We start from the raw sequence: 21,118 nt of genomic DNA, 5'->3' as shown, positions 1-21,118 counted from the left end.
AGCGTGGTAGCACGTGGGTTCCTTGCAATGGCTGTCTTGCAGGAAAAGGAAATGCAGCTCGAGTCACGGTCGGCAGAGGAGCGGAGTAACAAATCTGTCACCGGTGCCTCCAGCAGGAGGTCCACCGGAGTATCGCAAATTTATGCCGGGCCGGTGGGCAAGGCAGAGTGGTAAAGATGATTGATGGTTTGGGGAGAGTTAAACGCAAAAATTGGGAGAAATATTTTGCCTAGGCTGTGCCTGGGAGTAGGTTTTACTGTACAAGGAAGCTTTTTGGAGCATCCAGGTTGGGATAGCAAAGAATAGCCAGGAGAGGCAAAGAATGTGCGTGTGTTTGTGTTGTCCCTCCTATCCTTAGGAAACGAGGAGCAGGTTCGGGGCTATTTTTAAAAGCTGCAGCCCTGACCCTTTGCCTTGGGGAGAGGAGGAAATTAGAGGCTTTAAAGGCACTCCTCCGTCTCCTCCCCGACTGCTTCTCCGAAGCCCTGCTGGAGTTGGGACCAGTTTCCCTCAGCTGGGCGGAGGGGACATCTGGTAGCGATGATTCCTCGTCGGGCTTCACGCTTCTTGCTGCTTCTCGTTGGGGTGGCATCTGCGCTTTGAGCTGGGTGCTCAGGAAACGTCGATCGGGCCTGCTGGCCTGACGTGTCTGCAGAAAAGCCTCCTCTGGCGTTCCTGTTGTGCTGTCCTAGATATCCCATCTCCAGTTTTCTATTTTAAATTCCGTGGCATGAAATATTAAGTGGGAAGCGGGCTGGGCGGTAGCAGAGCTGCGTGGAGCCGGAGGGCTGGTCTTCCAAACGTGCATCGAGCTACAAAGTACTCGGAGCTCCGTGGAAAAGCAGGCATGCAGAGGACCCCTCATGCTTCTGGTTCATTGGTAACGTGTCAGAAAGGGTGATGGGTTCCTTCCTGGTCCCCTCTGATTAGTTTTTGTCATGAAGCTTTCTATTCATGGGGTTTATCGTGTTTATTCAGTGGCACGTTTCAGAAGCCAAAGAGTGAACTAATGGTGAGACATCCCAGAGGTGCAAGCAGAAGCTGAATAGTTTCCTGTTTTGATTTGTTTCAAATCTAATGTTCAGATAATTTCTTAAAATGGATTTCTTTAAACTGCATGCCTGAAAGTTATAAAAAGCATTTCCTGAATCGCTGTGAGCTGTTCGACCGCTTTTTGGAGCTGGTAGGGTTGAGGAGCTGAAGCATTCTTCTGTGAAGGTTGACTCAATCCCAAATTTTTCGTGGAGCTTATGAAATCAGGGAAGAGTCATCAGGCCAGGATGTCTCGTTCTATTAATTAGAATGGAAGATTCTTAAATTTGCACCATGTGTGAGGGAAACAGTGATTTATAGCTAACGGATGCTCTGCAGGCAGCAGCATTCCATCTGCTACACAAATTTTCCCATTACATTTCGATGACAAGTCTTGGGAAAAGCCTCACACCTGTATTTCTCATTCTGAGTAATGTTTGCCAGCGCTGTGTTTTCACTCTTGCCTGGGTATTTTTTTGAGTAAGATGCCTATTTCTATCTGCTTGCATTTTTTTTTCCAGCTTCAAATCGGAGAGGGTCTGAAACACAACTTGGAGTACACGCAGGCAGCAGAGGTTGTATTTATACCAAAGATAGTCGATGTATTAGTGACTGAACTTGTCCTTTCTGCTCTAGTGAGCAAACACCTTGTTTTGTTTAGCGTAACTTCAGCTGAGTAGGATTTAAAAAAAAAAAAAAAGCTTAAAGTTTTAGAATTTCTCTCCCAGTGTAAACTTTTTCTATCCCTTATTGACTTGAGAATCGCTGATACCAACTGGGTCTGTCTGGACTTTGAATTCCATGGGGGTGGGAGCCCGCAGAGCCTGCAGGGCACGCACTGCAGTATTTTGGGAACCCGGGATGTGAGTTACTGCCTCGGTGATCAGCAACTGAGCCTCTCGGAATTGTTCCCCAGCAGTCAGGCAACCTGCTTTCACCAGCTCCGTGTCCCTAGGGAGCAAAAATAACCAAGAGAATTGTATCCCAGCCTGATAAAATTAGGTCTTCTGTAATCTCTCGCAGAACAGCCGGATGGCTAGCTGCCTTCAAAAACATATGTTTTAATGCAGGAATAATGCATTCCATTTCGGATGGCTATAGCCGTGGGAGCTGCTCGACTTAGTGGATAAAGCGCTCCCATTTTGCCTCTGGGAGCAGGACTAATGTCAAACAGCAGGTCTAAAGTGCAGCAATGGAAAAGGATTGTTTGGGATATTTTTCCTGTCTTGTGGTGTTAACAGGGATGTTCCTGTACCTTGGTCCTAAAGGATTTGGGGAACAAAACTGTCCTGTTGTTGGAAATAAAGTGTAAATTGCAAAGAGGAGGATTTAGCTATGACCTGGAAGTACATGCACTCGTTCTGCATTAAGAAAACGTCGTTTAGTAACCCTTGTGTTCCTCTAATGCGAGTTTACAATAAATTTCTCTGAGAGCAGCGTAGGTAACTCGCTGGAGGGAAGCAAAAAAGAAGTGTTGGTTGTGCTTTCTGCCTGCCTCCCCTGACAGCTCCCGGCGCAGAGGGAAGGCACCGGTGTCACTGCAGCCACCAGCGCAGACAAAGCCCAGTTCTGCTGGGAATTGATCGATCATGTGGTACTTCAGCTCCTCCTTCGTAGCTGCTGAATGTCGTTAAGGGAGGCCAAGAAGAAGTATTTTTCCCCTGATCATCTTGTGTGTGATGGATTTTTGTGGTTGGCCCCGGGACAGCCAGCGGCTGAGCGGAGGGCATCGAGCCGCGCTGCTGGGGGCGGTCAGGGTGCCCAGGAGGACAAGGACGGGCAGCCAAGGTAAGTTGTGCTTGGCCGTAATTTGGAAGGGTGGGATCTAAAGGTGTAGATCAAGCACGAGACTGAGAGTTGGCAGGTTTGGTTTCGGGTCCTGTCCCTACGTGTGGCTTCGTTACGTAGCTCCACAGCCGCCGTTCCAGCGAGGGTAGAGCCAGGTGAGGACGTTGTGTCGCCTGTCTCACCTCTACCTTCACGCGTCAGCTTTTCATTTAGAGTGCTGATCAGTCTTTGAAATGAAGAGCCATCTCAATAGGAAGAACCTTTGCTAGAAATACTCCAACTTCCTCGCTGAGAACAGCGGTGAACGCACGTATGTCGGTAGGGACGTCCTGATAAGGCTGTTTTCTTTGCCTACTCGTCACGTCTTCATCATCGCCTTTCGCTGTAATTACCCGCTGGAAGCTGTGTGTGCTTCTGGTGGCAACGATCACGCAGATAAGCTGACTGGCCAAAAGAAACCTGAGGAGGAGAAGAAAGCCTGAGGTTTTGAAGTTTTCTGGTTAATTTCTAGAAAGAGGCGTGAGCAAAGTCAACAGAAGGTTGGAAAAGGTCACTCCGTGCCTTCCTGTCAAGAAACCGAGGCGCGTGGCTAACACGGTTTTGCCTCGAATACAGCAGCTGACATTCCTGCGCTGTCACTGTGGTGAGGAGAAGGAGACTTACGCCGAGGAGCTGGAAGTGACACGGCAAATTCCAGTCTGTGCTTACTCACCGAGTGGTGGAGAGCCGAGTCAGGTGATCCCAACGGAGATAAAAGGTCCTTGATCCTCACTGGTGCTGCTGGAGAGAGAAACAGATCTGCAGCTCGTTAAACTGTGCTGTCCATTTCTTTCCTTAATTGAACAGAAATGCAAAGTGCCTATTAAAGGTCTTCCATTCCTGGCATTAAGGAAAGACTGTTATTTGTCCCGCAGGAGTGGTTCTAGCAAATGCTGGCATTTGGGTGGCTGGACGTAGGGCTTCTTGTAAGGCTCCACCTCTCGGTTGTGTGTGCAAAAGGAGAAGGGAGTTGCTCAGAGGTTTGCTTCGGAAGACTCCTTACTGTGTCTGGAAGCTAGAGGAGAGCACGTGTGCTCCTGGGGCGTCCTCACCTTGCAGCCCTGGTCTCATAACGCAGCGTTTGGCAGCAGTAGTGGCTCAAGATGCTCTCGCCTCTCGCACCTTACTCCTCTCCACCGTGCAGAGCACAGGCACCTCGGTTTAAAGCTGTGAACTGCGGTGAACTCAGGGCAGTTGATTCAGCTTTTAAGAATGTATGTTCCGTTTTTTAAAAAAGTATTGAACTGTTTACTTCATCCTGTTTCCAGTCAAGCGTTTGTAGTTAACCAAATTTACAATTTTTTTTTTTACAGTTTTTCTGAAGCTTTTAAGGCCATCCTGAAGGAAATGCTGACCACCAGACTGAAGCCTGTATTGTGTTAGCTAAAAGTAGAGCTCACGAAGTGCTCGTGAGTTTTTTTTTGTTGTTTTTTTTTTTTTGAGACCAAGACCTGTGTTTATTCTTAGGGCAGAGACTTGAAGTGTTCCCTTGTGGATTAAAAAAAAAAAAAGTGAACAATTCTTATTGTAACTGGAATGAAAACCTCCATGCTTATGCAATTCTAGATTGGAAGCTGCTCCAGTGAAAAGGGGGAAGTGTTTTCAGTTCGCAGACGGGAAGCTGAGATGCGCGGAGGTGAGCGCCTTGCTCTGCTTCAGGGCCGCGTCCCTGGGCCAGGCACACCTGAGATCCTCTGGCCCTCGGCTCCGTACAGCGGGATGCCTGAGCCCTGGCAAAGGAGGAGGCTTGAAATACGCAGCCCGGTGACCCCTAACCAGGTGCCTGTGGAGGATGCTGAGAGTTTCCATGCTCGGCTGCCTGTTCAGGTAGTCTGCGGCCTGGCTGTGACAGCGACGGTAGGTTGTGGTTGAACACGTGGATAGAAACTGGCTGCATTTGTGGAATTTCCCCTCTCTGCTTTAAATTCTCGAGTCCCTCGTGAAAACGCGATGAATTTTAAAAGTCCTGTGGTATAGAAAAAAGTCAATTACTGAGTCCCAAGTAGGGAGAATCGTGGATGAAGACAAAGCAAATGAGTCAGATATAAATAATCCTATTATGTCTTGGCTGCTGCCACACCTAGAAACCCTGAACAAACACTGCTGTTCTGTTTAGTTATTCCTCTGTTTGATACACTTTACTTGTTAAGTCCTGTTTTAAAATTGCAGCATGTAAAAATCGTGTAGGGCTACTCAGCAGTAGTGTTAAGTACTTAAGAATGTTGTTTTAGGAATTTTGACCAGAGCCGGAGATGCCTGTGCTAGAGCGTGGTTAATTTGCTCTTGGAGTTCCCCAAAATTAGGAAAATACATAATCCTGGAGTCGGGGTTGCTTTGGAAGGCTTTCAGGGCAATTCTTTTTCTGCAGTAGGCCTTTAAAAAAAAAAAAAGTCTGGCTAGAAGAGCGAACAGGAAGATGTAATTCCCCTTTGGCTTTTGTGCAGCAAAAGGTTATTCATTGTATAGAGCTTTAGTGAAACACTTCTGGTGTATCTGGTCGTGGCGTGGAAGGCGTTTTGATCTAGCAGAGTCATATTTGATGTATCGTGATTACTGTCGTGTGTCTTTGTGGGTAATTACCTAATAGCTTGTCTCCTTCCCTCCTGCGTTGTGGATAAGCTAATTTTAAGAAATCTGAGTGAAGAGGTTTAAAAAAAAAAACACAACAAAAGACAAAAGACCCTTCCCTCCCACCCCATACCCTAATTCTCTTGTAGCTCCCCTCAAGGAGACCCGAAGTCTTATCTGTTAAGCGTGGCTGTCCTTAATTCCATTTTTTTAAAGAGAGGTTAGGGTTTGTTTGTTGGTTCTTGTCCAAACACGTACCATTTGCTTTGCATTGTTCTTTTGTGCTGCCTGCTGTCCTTTGGGCTTTGTATGTGGCCTATGAAATGTGATCCTCTGACTCGAAGGAATTGGAGAGATTTGTCTTACGCACGCTTACCTGCAGTAATCTTTCCCAGTTTATCAGTGCTGCAGCGAGACAGCTCATGATACTCAGCCCGCACATTTCCATGGAGTGAAAAGGTAATTTCTAGTGGTAAACCTGGTGGAGAAAGCCAAACAGAAAGAAAGGTTCATGTCCTGACAGCTCTTCGGGGGGTTATTTATGGAACAGCAAAGGTGACACTTTTTTTTTCATGTTCTAGAGATGGAAATGGATGCAGCAAAGCAACAAGGGGGGGGAGAAGCCTTAAGGTAGATGATGGCAGTCAAGTTCTCCATGGCATGCGAGATGCCCTAACTTGGCCTTTTCTCCTAGGAAAGTTCTTGCTGCTTATGTTCTCTTGTTTCAAATCCCAGAATACCTTCCTGTGAGCAATAAAATGGTGCGAAAGGGACACGGACACGCTGCACGGCACTGCAGGCACCCTCGTCCTCCAGCAGAGACAGAAGTGTTTGGGCAGAAGGATGAAAGGAAAGACTTGGCGTGGAGAAGTGGGGAAGGAGTAAATAGTCTTCTGTTAGAATTGAGTTTGGCTGCAGGTTACGAGCGGTCTGGCAGCAGCACGGCTTAGAGCGTTTGCTTCTTGCTGGTGCTCTTGCCGTGCAAAGTGACAGTCCCTCGCTTGTGCTGGTCCAGCTGCTCTGGGTCTGTCCTGGGAGCTGGACGGAGGAGCTGCCAGGCTTCAAAAATTAACAGCATTGCTGTTGGATATTTGACATCGAGAGAGGAGAGCCTGTGGAACAGTCCAAGAAAGGAAGAATGAAAGGAAGTAGTGAAGCGGAGAGAGTTGGGCAATGTCAGAGCCCTTTTTTCTGTAATTCTGCGATCACAATAGCTCTTTAGGAACAGCTCAAATTTTCTGTGGGTGAAATGTGACAAAAACTCTCCAAGAGTTATTGTCACGCTGAAGTAAGCCAGCAGTTGTTGGGATTGTTTCCATGTTTTGAAGGGACTGTTTGAAGCTGTTTCGTGGATTCCCAGTTGAAAGGTAGATTTCTGCTCCTTCAGCACATTCTGCCCCAAGCAATTGCAGACAGCATCTCTCTTCTTAACTCACTAAACCAGTTGATGGATGAGCTTTGAACACATTGTCTGCTCTTCAAGTGTTACATACTGTTAGATACGTAAATGAAAAGGACTCTGCTGGTTGTTCCAGGGAGTTACCTCATGGAGGGGAAAAGCTGACTTGGGTTTCCTGTGATATCCTTTACCTCTGATTGTGCAGGGTGCAAATTCAAAGCCGCCCTGCGTTATCTGGGGATGGAGGCACATATGAAAAGGAAGAAGGCAGCTAGGCTAGGGCAGCCTGCCAATTGCTTAAAGCCTTTGTTAAAGACTAAAGGAAACCTGCGCCCATTTAGGCACTAGTACAGCCCCAGGGGCTTTCTTGGCCTCATATGTAAAGAAGATGAAGGCAGCCGCATGGAAATGATTGCACACTTTTGCATGTCAGTCTACATTAGCTCTTCAGACCCTGGCTGTTGTTTGAATGCTAAGATCTTGTGCTTAATTCTCTGAGTTTTCATCCTGTGGGTCTGTCAGTGCAGCACTTAACCCATCTGGTGAAACTAAACCATGAGGACAGCATCTTCTGCACGAGGACGCTTGCAAAACCCGTCTCTAGTCGAGCTGCACAGAGCCTTCGTGTGACTTCGTGCTGGTCGCAAGGAAGGAGATGTCTCGTTGGCTCTGGGAAAGGTATCTGCCTCCGACGGCTGCTTTGTCCTTACGGTAGAGTCCTCGTTCTTGGTTTGCTGTGAGCTGGGAGGAAAAAAAAAAAAAGGAGAAAAACTCGAGTCCCAAAATAAACTTCAATTTTAAGCCGGTGAAACTAAGCGAATTAGAAATGTACACACTTCCACTTTCAAATCTGCACTGCTCTGCCGTTTTCTGTGTGAAAAGAAGGTTTTGGAGCGCTTCGTAGTTGTTAACGCCAGTCACATCAAATCGACTGCGTAGGTACTCTGCTGTAGATGAGAGGTTGGCTTCTGCATTGCGTTTCTGGGCTGGGTTTTTCTTCCTCTTCAAGCTTTTAACATGAAATATTCAATCGTATCCGTGCACAGAAGAGTTGATACAGGTATCATGCTTCGGAGAGCTGCGATGATTGTATCTGGTGGTGAGCACATCCTGCCTTTGTGGTGTCTGTGTTAGCGACCTGAGCGTGACTTTCAGGTTTCAGGAGAAGCGTTGTCGTGTCATCCTCCAGCAGAAGTAGGGTCAGGCAGAACATCTCTCCAGAGTTTCCCAAACAGTGTCTGAGGTACATCCAACTACGAGGTGTTTTTATGGACGCTCCAGGTTGGCTGAAAAGGCAGGTCAGCATCGTGTTCAGAAGGAGATCTGAGCTGGATTACCCCAAGGAATTTATTTTGTTTATGGTTTTTGTACGGCACTGCTTCGTGCTTCTAGAGTGCCAAATGCTTAAGAAGAAACGATCCTCTTGCGCAAGGGATATCAAAGAGGAGTGATTGCTTTGCTTCCCAGATACCATAATTTCTCTTAAGAGACTATTACGTACCATGGCACAAGTTTTACTTATATGAAACATATGGAGTCAGCAGACAAGTCTTAGCGAACAAATTGGAGGGCAGCAATCCAAACCGATGCCTGTTGTCTCCGTTTCTCCTTTTTCAGAGTTTTTGCTTAATTGCAAGCTTTCTATTTGGACTCTAGTTTCTCTCTCTTGGCAGAATATCTTGTCTTAAATTATTGCTGTCAGCATGTCCTTAGCCCTTCCTGCTCCCCCCATTCCCCCAAATTGTGGAGCACTGTCTGTGGTGCTTCAGACTGCCATTAAAAAGGCCATTATGTTTTGCAGTTGAAAGCAAAGCCTGCCGTGACTATAATACTTTATCAACAAGATACAACCATCTTCCTATTAATATTACTACGTTTACACACTGCTTTTATAAACAGTGCTCTTTGAAATGGCTGATATGTAGTGATTACGGCTCCATTAGGCGTAGTAACAGATGGTTAACATACAAGTACTTTTTATGTTGTCATCGATAGCAGAAATACTAAAATGAAAGAGAACGTGAAATTAACGTGGGGCGCTGGAGGATCTCGTATCGACGTAAGGTCATCTGATCGAGGAGAAAGTAAACTGCCGTTTAGAATGATGCAAAATAGGCCGGAGAGGGGTAATGAATCATGCTGGAGCAAGACCAGCGAGCGTGGGTACTGGAATGGATAGCAAGGCCACAGGGAGGATGATCCGCAGATGGGCAGACCACAGTATTCTGTAAAACATCCAGGTTTTAGAAGAGGTAGGACTCCTGCAGCTACTCAGTTAGAGGGAGAGGCCTGGAAAGTCCCTGCCTTCTTCACCAGCCGAAAGAGAGGTGGAATTAGGCCATGGACATCAGATAACTTCGCCAAGGTCATCCTGTGGAGATGAAGCAACAGCTTTGCCGAACATCTGCAGTTGCAGCTTCCATCAGGTTTTTTTCAACAGGCACGATGTGATAGCTGTAGGATAAGTCTAACTTAACACCCTCGGAAATTCTTAACTCGCTTTTTCAGGTGATGCTTTTGTTAAACTTACAGTTTTCTGTTAAACAAATAGTTTTCTGGACACTTTTGGGTTGCCTATTCTTATTTACTCTGTCCATTCCTAGAAGGAAAGTAGCTCACACTTCACCATTTCTTCCTGTGAGAACTGGAGAGTTCACACTTTCGGGTTTCTGTTTTAGATGAGTAATTCGGAGGGCTTGCACATTTATTGCATAATAATAAAAACAGGCCAATGCTGTTAGAATTAAATGCCAGTGGTAAATAAAGCAGTAGAGCTTAGGTTGTTATTTAAACTAATCTAATGCTTCTTGCACCTCTGAGGCAAATTGGCCACTGCTAAGAGAAACTGCACAGTCACCTTTGCATTAAATTTATTGCAGAATGAAAAACTAAAATGTGATCTCACTCTCATTAAAATTAAGTAATTGATGTCATCTCTCAATTAGAAGATTCTTTTGGGAGCTTTTGGCAAGTCATTCCAGGTTGCTATTAAGACCTGACCAACGAAGCATCCTTAAATTGGAGGGGATGGGAGATGTTTCTCTGATAAGCAACTGAAAGATATGAGGGAGCATCTCAACAAAGTACCTGGTTGCAAAACCACCAAACCCAGCAACCCCAAACCACTCTACGGTGGGGCTACCAAAAAATTTCTCCTCTGTGGAGATTTCTGTCTTGAGGTTAGTAAGGTGAAGTCAGCAACATTTTGAAATGAAGTTGAGTATGTTTCTCTTAATGTGCTTGTCTCGAGGTACCTGGCTTGTGAGTGTCCTGAATGTGAATAATCACCAGAAGCAGAACTCTGAAGGGAAGGATTCTGATTTTAGCTTCGACACGAGTTTTTCTCGTCACGCTAAACGTAACTGTAATCCAGTACTGATAGCCTTTTGGCTCTGCTTTTCATTAGCTGGCGTTACAACAATTAACTGTTGTTACTAGTTTACTATGAATACATTTTGCTGTTTGTTGCTTTTTCAGACAGCTTGCAGTTCCCAACCTGTACAGCTAGAGCTTTTTTTTTTTTCTGTTTTATTCATAATACCATCTAGCGTGTTTTAAATAAAATAATAATTAAAAAAAAAAAAAAAGCATCCCTGTTTGCAAGAAATCTTTCATCTCCAGCTCTGGGCTATGCAGAACTGGAGTGGTAAGAAGACTTGTGTTTTTGTGCTGGCTTCATCATTTTCAGAATATTAATATTTAATTTAGGCTTTTTAAAGCTTTTAGCAGATTTGTCAGGCTTTCTTCCCTGTGGTGGTATACGTGAGGACAACTTGAGAGAGCGTTCTGATTAACTTGCAGTATGGAATGTGGTTTTATTTATTTTGATTTATGATTGAAAAAAAAACTCCTAAGCCGCTCATCCTGTTCTGTAAGTAGCTTTGCCATAAACAACCATAAAACAGATCCAGCAGTTTTTCTCTTTCTCCAGCTAGAGTCCCACCAAGCAAACGCTCGTCACCTCCAAGCGATCGATACCTGTCCGTGCCGTGGGGACCGCCGGCGGCGTCACCCCGCGGAGAAAAGCGTGGGCAAGCAGCAGCAGCCAGCTGCGTGGCGCGGGGAGCAGCAGCTTTCAGGGCAGCACCATCGCGTGATCCGTCACGGCGTGATCCGTCACGGCCCGATCCCTTCACCTCGCCTGGGCTGCCAGGGCTCGGGGCAGAAGTCGGGCTGTGCGCACGTCGAGCCCTGTGCTGCGAGGGTGCTTCGGTGACGGGGAGGTGCTCGGCTTCCCCTCAGTTAGGGCTGCAGCGTGCTTATTTACGCTGCTGGTACATCTTTTGGAAGTTTGTATAATGGGTTTTCATTGTTTTTTTTTTTACCTAGTGTTTTCATGATAAATTTGATTTTGGAGAGATTGCAGCTTGTCAGCACATCCGTTATCCGTAGCACGTACATGCCGTGACATTTCAACCAGTTACTAGAAATAAAGTTCTGTCTCCTTCAACTTCAAGCCATTTTATTAACTGAAGAGCACAAGACGTGAGAGCAGATCTGGTTCAGGTAGGCTGCCTTTCAGCGCAGCAGATAATTCGTCCTGAGAAACATTTGGAACCAGTTTAGAGGTTGAATTTCTTTTTTTCCACTCGGACCATGCAGCTGCCTTTGGTACACAAGCTCCTGGTGGGTTTGCATCGTGCTCAGGCAGTTCTGGATTAGGCCTGCAGAGGAGTTTATGCTTTTCAGCTGACAGCCCTCGGAGCCATGGCCGAGTCCCACGTTGAGCCTCCTGAAATGTGGTGTTCGTGAGTCAAGATGCAAACAATACAGGGGAAACGCAGTCAGCATTCTGGCTTCTGGCAGAGCCCCTTTTTGTTTACCGGCTCATGTTTCTTTCCAGTTGGCTGCTGTTTGCTGGGTCAGTCGATCTGTTGTTTAAAATAATTTGTTTATAGCTAATGCTGGCTTTTGGTTCTTTAATACTGAATTTACTAACAGGAGTTTTTAATTTACCTGCAGAAAGCTGTCTCATTCCTAGGCGAGCGTGTTTGTTTTTCTTCCCTTGCTATTATAAATAAATCACCGTGAGTTTATTTCTACTGCATCAAATGTCTCTGGCCTTCGTGGGAAGAAGGTGCAGCAGCATCAGCGTCAAACGGAACAGTTCGGAGACTGTTTGGGTGTTTGCTTAGCCAGCAAAGCAGTGCTTGCTTGCTGTTGTGCTCTGCCAGGTGCCAGATGTGCAACACGCTTCCTCTTTCATTGATATTCAGCTCCTGCGTGTCGTTAGGGGCTGCCTCATTAATATTACCAGTGTCGGCCGTGCTGTGCGAGGGCTGGTCCCTGGTTTGCACGCCTCCGGCGCGGAGACGGCGGTGCTGGAAGCTGCCCAGTCGGTTCTTCAGCGAGGTTTATTAGCTTTTAAGCTGTCTCGTGGTGCGAGCTTTGCTTTCCCAGAAGGGAGGTCCCCCCGCGCGGGGAGCTCTCTGCCCTGCTCACGCCATGCACGGAGAAGAGCTGACCCCGAGAGGGGGGAAGTGTCAGCAGATTTTCTCTTGTCATTCGCAGTACGAAAGCAGCTTTCCCAAAATCGTGCCATAGGTAGGCCAGGGAGGAGTTCGGATGAGATGTTTCGCTCAGCCTCGCTCTCTAGGCTGCTGGGGAGATTTTAATTATTGCGCGAACAAAGCAGCGATTGTCCAAAGCTTTGTGTCACTCCGGTTGTTGTTTTATCGAGTGCCTCCGGTCCCTGCTCGCTGCGGATCTCAGCGAGGTGCTCTGGGGTCACTTGTTGTGATTACTCCGTTGCTATCTGCTGCTTTATTTCTCACTAATGAGAAATCAACACGGTAGAAATTTTCTCCTGTGAATTTTGCTCACGTGAATGTTTGGCTGGAAAATGTGATCTCAGGAACAGCTTTTAGCAAGGTTGCAGCGACAGCTTTCATAACAAATGCATTGCATTTTGGAAGATTGTTTTACTGTAAATGATTCCCGTATTTGCTTTCAAAGACTAATTCTTCGAACTAGACCACGTCTTTAACTGCAGGATCTTTTTTGTAAGCTCTCTTGTTCACTTGCTTTGCCTTCTTTTTCTTTTTGTCAGGCTGCTGACTGTGTGCTCTTAAATAATCCTACTGATTTCTCCATACTTCCTTCCCTCTACAAGTAAGACACTCGAGAATTCAGTTTAAATTGGAAGAGGAGACGGTGCACCCTTAGAGAGGCCAGGGTGGGAAAATTGGCTGCTAGGAGCCCATTTCTGTGGAAGTGTTTGTGCTCAGCAGCTTTGTGGTGGGTCTCGGGTGGGTTTCCCGGCCCTTGGGCTGACCGTGAGCGTGGGGCAGCTGGATTGCTGAGCTGTGCTGTGTCTGCAGTAGGATGTTTTGCCACAGTTTTGCTCGTCCATCCAGCTCAAAGGCTTTCACGTTGGCAGGATCTTGCCGCGTCCTGCTATCCACCGTCTGAACAAAGTGCTTCTGAGGCCGGCGCTTTGACTCTCCAGTGAGAGCCCCGAACAGAAGTCGTTCCTCGCATCAGCTTTTCTTGTAAAGAGCACTGCAGCTGACACAATAATGGGTTTTCTTAGGCTTGCTGGGGACATGCCAGCGTGGTTTCCTTAGCAGTGAAATTCCTCAAGAAGCCATGGTTGCTGATGTAAACATAGCTGGAAGCTTAACACAGCCTGTACTGAGCGTGGGGCCTGCGATCTGCTTCCTCTGCCCTGCTGCACAGCGCCTTTTTCTTCTGTTCTTTCTGTTTCAGTCGGCTTTCCCAAGCCCGGAGCCAACTTGAACAGGGAGTGCTCTTCAGTCCAGAAGAGACGGCCTCGCCTCGGCGTGGAGGAGCCCGCACACACTCGGGGCTTGTGCGCGGCGCCGAGCAGCTTGCCATGAGCCCGGACGCAGCTCCGCTTTTGTAGTATTTGTGTTGGGCGTGGGGTTGTTTTGAATTACCACGTGCAGAGCAGGTTTAAGGGTATTTAACACAGTGCAAATGACTCTCGATGTCTATCTCCGCTTTGGTTCCCACTAGTCAGGCTCAGAAGAAATGAAATAGGGGAGCCAAGAGCAGTTTGGGAGCTGCTCACTGACTTTGCCTCCTGTGTTTTTGTCGAGTACGCTTCTGGAATTGGGTGGGAGTTTCTGCAAGGCGAATTACTGGTGTTGCACACTAATTTGAGGCTGGGTAAAAAATTAATGATTGTATTGCTTTAACATTAAGTAGTGGGATCCTACTGCGGTGACTAATGCTGTTTAATAGTAACTATCCCAGAGTGAGCACTTGTTAATGCTGTAACGTGGCTGCGGTTTGTGTTGCAGATCTGAATGCTTTGGGACAAACGATGTATTTTGCTCTCTCAAGCAGCCATCATTTCTCTGCTGCCCTTTCCTGTGAAATAGGAGTGGCATCCTCATGAATACAGGCTTGGCACTGCCTCTTTGGGAGGATCTGGATAGGAGGCATGCGGGAAAACGTGTCATGATAGATGTCTCGCCTCTTTAGCTTCGATAAATTCATTCCTACGATGTCTTTTTTGTTTGTTTGGGGGGCGATCAGTCTTTTAAGTGCTAACGTGTTCGCTGAGATATTTCTTTGTTTCAACATGCATAATCATCGAGCTCAGCCAGTTATTTGGAATAGCATTTGCCCATCTGGAACTCCATAATTATCGTGCTATGGTGCAGTACAGCATGCCAACTAGGTTAGGGCTCTGCTCACACTGTATTTAAAGGAGGATGGGAGTTGCATTTCCATACCTGAATGCTTTGTGATAAGAAGCACTGTTTGATCAGTAGATAGGGGAGTAATTGCTCTTAACTTCTTTCTTTTCCCATTCTGACATCGTATTCGGGGACCTAGAATTTAATTACAAAAGGCAACTTCGGGTACAGTTGGACTGAAACAAGTTGCATGTCCAAAGTGTGCTTCTGGACGGCTTGGCAAGGCGTTGCACCGTGTCAGATGTGGAGGAGGGCTACCAGCAAGGAATACCCGTGGCAGTTGGCCTACGGTAGGAAAATCAAAGCCTTCTTCAAGAGCGTTCTTAAACGTTGCCGTCTGCAAGCCTTGAAAGGGTGAGTGGCAGGAGTTGCACGCAGGATAAAATCCGTAGAAACTTCTGTTTCAGTCTCATCCCAGGTGGATCCACAGCGGCAATATTCTGATGTTTCTGTGCGCGGGGGCAAGAGGAAAGCCCTTGTGAAGAAGGTTTTGGCGCGTGCCGTGTACTGCAAGCCAGTGCCGCCGATGGCTGCGGTGTGGTAAAAGCTTTGCACGTCCCTCCTCAACCCGTCGCCTTGCTTTGGAGACCCTGACTGCCGCTGGATGCTGGTTGTGCCAAAACTAAGGGGAGATGCTTGGCTTTGTAGTGATGGCTGGCTTTCTGCACGGGTTGAAATATTTCATTTTGAAGCAGGATGAGGAGTTCTCTTTGGGTGCCTGCAAGTTTTTGGTATTAAGGCTGTGTTGAAAACAGGCTTGGTTTGGAAATTCATCTGTCCACAGTAGCCTGTCTGGTGGAGAAAGTGTGCTGCTTGGAACAGGCGAAGAATTTGCTTGTGTGTAATCCCTGCTAGTTGGGCTGGATGGACAACTCCTGGGAGAAGGTTATCAACACCCGCGGTTCTGAGGGCTCGGTTTCTCCCTGGAGGAAGACAATGATGCACCTCCTGAATAAGTGCTGAGTCACGGGGTTGGTGCTCTTGCATCGAGTTTAGTCATTTCCTGGGAAACTTTTGTTTTCAGTCTGGTGGTAGAGGGCTAGGTCTGTGTGCTTGTGCTGGGGATGAAATAAATGTGAGTTTCTGCCGGAGGTTAGTCAGAAAAGAAAATTTTTGCAGACTTGCTTCACTTGGGCTTTAAAATTCGTTGTGAGTTATCTTGTTTGACATTTTACTCAGCTTAGACTGTGCATATAGCTTGGTCTTGCACACGGTTATGTGGCATTTGCTGTTTTTCATCATCTAAATGCGTTGTTTTGGTGCTGCATTGGTGTTATAAATCCTGTGAAGGGCTCCTACACCGAAACTCAGGTTCTGCTCAGGGACTACTTGTTAAAAATAGGAGAAAACGTTTCTCTTGAACAGATTTTGTAAAAAGCCTACTTGTGACAAAGCTTTGCTTTCGTGCCCTGTGTAATATTCAGAAGGGAAAATGTATTTTTCCCCATGCAAGTTGCAGCTATTTAAAAGTTGTATTTTTTTCTTTTCTCCAGGGTGGGGTTAGACGCAGGATTTATTATTTGTGCATGGGATTAAGCTATTTCTGTGCGTATGCTGGTTTCGTGGGTAACGTGTTGTTACTCCTACTAGGTTAAAGGTCGGACTGGATGATCTTAGAGGTCTTTTCCAACGTGACTGATTCCATGTGAAATTCATAGGGCTGCACTTTGAAAAACAATAGCTTACATAAAAATTCACTTCGGTCATCGTACTCTGCAGGTGTTTGTTAGAGGCTGCGAGCAGAGTGTTTCTTTAGTAGGGTTATCAGAGTTAACAGAATTTGGTGAAGTATTTAAAGGTTTTGAGTGGTTATCTCCAACAGTTTTGTTATTTTAAACATTTTACCTGTTGCAGAGGTAGATGTCAGCCTTGCATTGATAGCGAGGTCTGAGCTGCTGGTGCAGGAGCTTATCAAACATCCTCGTCACAGGTAAGGGTCTGAAAGGCAAAGCATCTCCAGCATTCCTGCTCTTATATAGGAATGAGTTAGAAGTATGGCTTAAAGTTTGGCTGCGTCCTCATTTGAGCAACTTAGCTGGGGAAGTCCTTTGAAGAAGCCAACCCCGGAGCATGCCGGGGTCATGCTGATGCTGCAAAAACCGTGCACGCGCAACGTGCAAGAATGTTCTCGTGTCTGCTCCAAAGAGAAGAATCAACAAAGTCATAGTTCGTATCGGGGGCTCTTTTATTTACAGTGGTAAGTTTCCAAGTATTTTTCGGTGTCCCGGACTTGCTAAGCCTTTGAGAACTCCTTTGCTAACCCAGGACGGCGCCGTTTGCAGCAGCAGTAAGATGCCACACGGGTCTTTTTCTGCGGGGAAGGGAGGGTCTTCAGCTGAAGCTGATCTGATGCCACCTCCTTTTTGTCAGTCACCCCCTGCCCGCGCACACGAAGAAAACTGAACTCTGTCCTTAGCTCACCCAGGTTGGTGATACATCACATATGGCATCTAAGATTACTGCCCGTAATACACGCGCCGAGACGGGTGAAGTGAGGACACTGGGTCAGCTGCAACTCTGAAAAGCTGCTGTACGAGAGAGAGGTTCTTCAGTAGTTGGATTTGTTGATTAAAGGTGAAACAACAGCAATAAAAAAATATTAAACGTGCTTAAGGTGCACTTGGTGCACGAAGTGACTTGGGGGGAAGTGCACCTTGTGACCTGAAATGACACAGCCCCAGACCTCTGCACTGGGGCAGTCTGTCGCTGTACGCGGGGCAGACCACGCCACAAAAACCCAGTTGCATTCTTTTGAAGTAATAAATGTGGAGATTAAAATAGTTTTAGTTTGATAAAACAGCATTCATCAGCCTTTAGAAAAGATTTTTTTTGAAGCGTGGAACAGAGTCCCCACAGTGCTGGAGCCAAGCAGACTTGTAGTGTATATAAATTAATCTGGAGCTGATCTGTCTGTGAAACTTCTAGTGCTGCAACTGTAGCAGTATAATGCTGGTGCTTAACAAACACAGCTTTGTAAGTCTTGCTGCTTTTTCAGTAGCCTATTCATATTCTTAATGGGAACAGAATGGTGCTGTTAAAGGGGAACTGCAACACGCAAACCTGTTCTCTTTGTTTATCTGTACTGCTTTTTGTGATATAGGGACTGTGCAAGGCTTTATTTTATTTTTCTTTAAGAAATCTGTGACTTTTTTTTTTCTGTAAGACTGTAGTTTGCAGGCCTTGGTATTGTCTTCAAGGAGGAAACCTGATATACAGCTTCACGAGAAGGAAGGAGGAGGGAATCTTTGAAGCTGCATCATCATCTGGCCTCAAACAGAACGAGGGAATTGTCTAAACTTGTAACGTAGTTCTAGCGCTGAATTTATAGCCAAAAAGTGTTGGGAGTGCAAGACCTTTTAACAGGTATGCTCTGTTTGGACACGTGAAAAGAGGTTTAAATGTTGTTCTTTGGGTTGCTGAAGCCTGACACTGAGGACGTCTTAGCTTTTGGCCTTGGTAAAACCATGGCAGGGGGTGTCTGGAAGGTGCCAGTCCTCCAGGCGGTGGAAGAAAGGTGAGCTCTAACTCTGAAATAGGTAATTAATTACTTCAGTGGCAATAACGTTGGTTACTGAGGTGCCAAACAGGTTGGTGTGTTAGCTATTTTCTGCCTAGGCCGTAGCTGAGACGGTCTGAAGTGTTAACGTGCATGCCTTTCTAGTTCGGGATTTCTCAGACATGCCACCTAACACGTCCAAGCACACTCGAGAGGCCTTATCTGGATGTGGCATGCAGCGAAAGAACATTTTGGACTTTCAGCTCTGCACTTCTGGCTTTCAACATCTCCAGCTGGTGGCTACTTCTGGTCAAGGGCAGGAAATCCAAAATCGAGCTCTGCAAAACCGGGCTTGATTTTGTGTCCTTTCAGAGTTAGAGGTGGTAGAACTGCAGGGAGACATGGCCTGGCACACGTGCCTAGGGATCGAGAAGGAGAGCATGGGAAGAAAGGCAAAGTCATCAAGGTCACTTACACGGGTGAGACCTGAAAAGCAGATGCAATGCTGATAATATAATTTATTTCCTTATTTTCCTATTATAACCTTGTTAGAGTGTTTGCTGTTAAGTAAACAGAGCAGGTATCCATGTTTGGGGACTAATGAATGTACCAGAAGCATTTCCAGGATTCTCTGTTAGCATAAGCTGCTAGAAATATCAAAACTGTTTTTTTGTTGTTGTTTTAAAAGCGTCCAAACATTTTTCAGAATGCATACAAACTCATTTCAGATTCGACTCTTTTGCTTGATGCAGTCAAGTCTTTGGAGGCTTTGTTGGAGAGATGCTGTGCGCTACGTGATCATTTTCCTTAATTTCTCCACTGTAGTAATTATGGTTTTGTTAGACAGTAAATGATTCAGTGTTCTCATTCCATGGGGGGAAGGGGAGCAAGGATGTTGAAAGAAGAGTATTGTCTGAGCGTAGCAGGATTAGCTGGTGTTACCACCTTGCACTGATTGAGCACCGCTGGTTAGAATAGATCATCAACCCTAATTGCTAAAAAGCAGCCTGGCGTCACAGGGCGGTGAGGCTCCTGAAGTTTTAGGCTCCTGTGTTGCATGATTTGAATATAGGTGTAACATCAAGGCTGATCGGTGGCAATTGCCTGGGCTTCCTTCTGCCCTGGGTAAGCCCGGGCAGTTCCTCTGTTGGCTTGAACTCTCGGTAGGCAGAAAATGCCAGGGGGATGCGTGTGATGAGGACGAATTCTGGTTTCTAAGTAAGGAGAATCACACAGGAAGGGACTCTCATGGAACATTGCTGTGTTTTCAAGGGAATTCTCTTTCTCAGCTGCAATTGGTTTAATCACAAACAAAGCAGGCCTCTTCATCGCAGCGGTGTCTGCGGTCAGGACCTTGTCCAGGCGTCCTCAGCAAGGACAGAGGGTTGCTCCCGGACTCGACTCCGTCTCTGCAAACCATAAATGCTGACTTATTTCTGACTCCAGGGAACGACATCCATCTCTTAGGTATCCATAAGACCTGCTGTCTTGAGAAGTGGAATAGTTTTAAATTCTTTTAGATTTGTCAGAAGAGAGGAAAGATGGAATGGGCTGGAGGGGGCAGCGTTGGAAGAGGGGAACAGCACTGCGATACCCAGCAAGATGAGGAGTTCCTGAAGCAACGCCGTACCCTCCTGCCACAGAACCTGTTCTGTGGAGCTGCCTGGAGCTGGCCCACCAAACGCTGTGCAAATGAGCAGGAAAACTGAGCTGGTGGCTGGGCAGGAGCAAATCTCTCATGTGCTGGGACGGGTTAACCTTTGTGAGTCGCGGAGGTGCTTTTGGGATGGAAAAACCTGGGAGTTTGGGTGGCAGAGGGAGGAAAATGGTGGTGTGTGGAGCTGGTGGAATGGATCGTGGTGGTGGAGCAGGGCTGCATTTACCCTTCAGCCTGTTCCACCGTCCTGGTTGCCTGAAGACGTTGCTGCACGTCTGCAGGTGCAGCTGGTGGCCGCTGGTGCCAGGAGGAAGGCGAGCCTGTTCCTTCGTCGCGTCAGTGACCGGAGGCCTAGCTCGCTCACACGGCCCTTACACGTAAAGAAAGAGAAGATCCCTGACCGTAACATGGGAGCAGAACTGGTAATGACTTCAGCTTGTAGCAAGTTCTGCTAAAACTCCTCTGCCGTGCCGTGAGAGGTGGCCCAGGGCTGGGACCGCTGCTCTTGAGGCCGGGAAGGTGAGGAGGTTCTGCTGAATTTGGGGTAGGGGCAGCGTGGGGAGGGGATGCTCTGGGGACAGTAGGGAAGGTCACGATGTGAGAACGTTGGCTGGTGATGGTGAATGGTTCTCGATTGAAACGGAACTGAATTTTTGCTTTCTTTTCCCAAGAATCCCCTTTCCTCAGCAGGGCCTCCTCAGCGTGTGGAGGCACAAGCACGGCTATAGATAAATATAGCCTCCAAGTGAACTGAAACAGTTGTAGCTGGGAGAGGGCCAAAAGAATGCCTCAGCAGTAAGTGTTTTTGTTTGTAATTTCTTTCCGAGGAGTGAACAAACTCTAGCACCATGGTAAAGCTGAATTGTCAGCCCTCGTTTGCCTCGCTAATGCTTTGTAGTGCTACGCCTGGGTAGAGAGGGGTTGGAGTTCTTGGGTTGGTTTTTAGCTGTCTAGAAGAATTTAGCCCAACAAACGTCACAAAGCGTTGAATTTATGGGAGCAGGGTTGATGAGGATTTACCAGGTTTATGTAGTAGGAGTGAATGGTTCTTGAGATTGCAGCCCCATTGTCTTGGTTCTCTTCCTGTTACTGTAATTTATGATCTTCTGTGAGGAAATCCGCATTTATGTGCAGATCGAGCCATTTCCATTTCCTGTAGATCAGCAGAAAAGGGATAGCGGGAAAGAAAATTTCCCTCCTGGTGAGTCTCTGATTTCTGTCTGAGTGGATCGATCGAATTTGGGGTATATGGGACCGGAGGAAGGAGATGCTGTGCCGTAAATGCCTTCCGTTCATGCACCACGTTAAAAAGACATTAGTTTTCATGACTTGTGATGTCGCTTTAAGCGTAACTCCTGTGGTTGTAGTAACTGGATCATGGTTTTATTAAGATGATTTTCCACCTGTTACCCATACCTGCACCCAGCCTTTTTTTCCGAGTCTTAGTCCCCGTGTCTTGCTGGAGATCCTAT

At 46.7% G+C, this 21,118-nt stretch overlaps 2 protein-coding genes across 4 annotated transcripts in view; both read left to right on the top strand.

Annotated features, from left to right (window-relative positions):
• The window catches only part of LARP4 (La ribonucleoprotein 4), a 42,413-nt gene extending 28,115 nt beyond the window's left edge, over positions 1–14,298 (top strand). The window contains 1 exon segment of the mRNA XM_040539709.1: positions 13,535–14,298. The gene's annotated coding sequence lies outside the window, so the exon portion shown is untranslated.
• The window catches only part of DIP2B (disco interacting protein 2 homolog B), a 68,436-nt gene that overhangs the window by 5,568 nt on the left and 41,750 nt on the right, over positions 1–21,118 (top strand). Inside the window, exon 1 of one of the 3 annotated variants that reach the window (XM_040539643.1) lies at positions 17–170. The exons of the other annotated variants lie outside the window; for them this stretch is intronic. Coding sequence (XP_040395577.1) covers positions 143–170 — 28 coding nt within the window. The 5' untranslated portion in view covers positions 17–142. Of the gene's footprint in view, positions 1–16; positions 171–21,118 lie in introns of those variants that run through there. 3 annotated transcript variants of the gene reach the window in all.

Source organism: Cygnus olor, chromosome 29 (genome assembly GCF_009769625.2).
Source record: "Cygnus olor isolate bCygOlo1 chromosome 29, bCygOlo1.pri.v2, whole genome shotgun sequence".
In the NCBI taxonomy this organism is placed as follows: Eukaryota; Metazoa; Chordata; class Aves; order Anseriformes; family Anatidae; genus Cygnus; species Cygnus olor.
The sequence above is the reverse complement of the archived record's forward strand: the minus strand, read 5'-3'. Positions and strand labels throughout refer to the sequence as shown.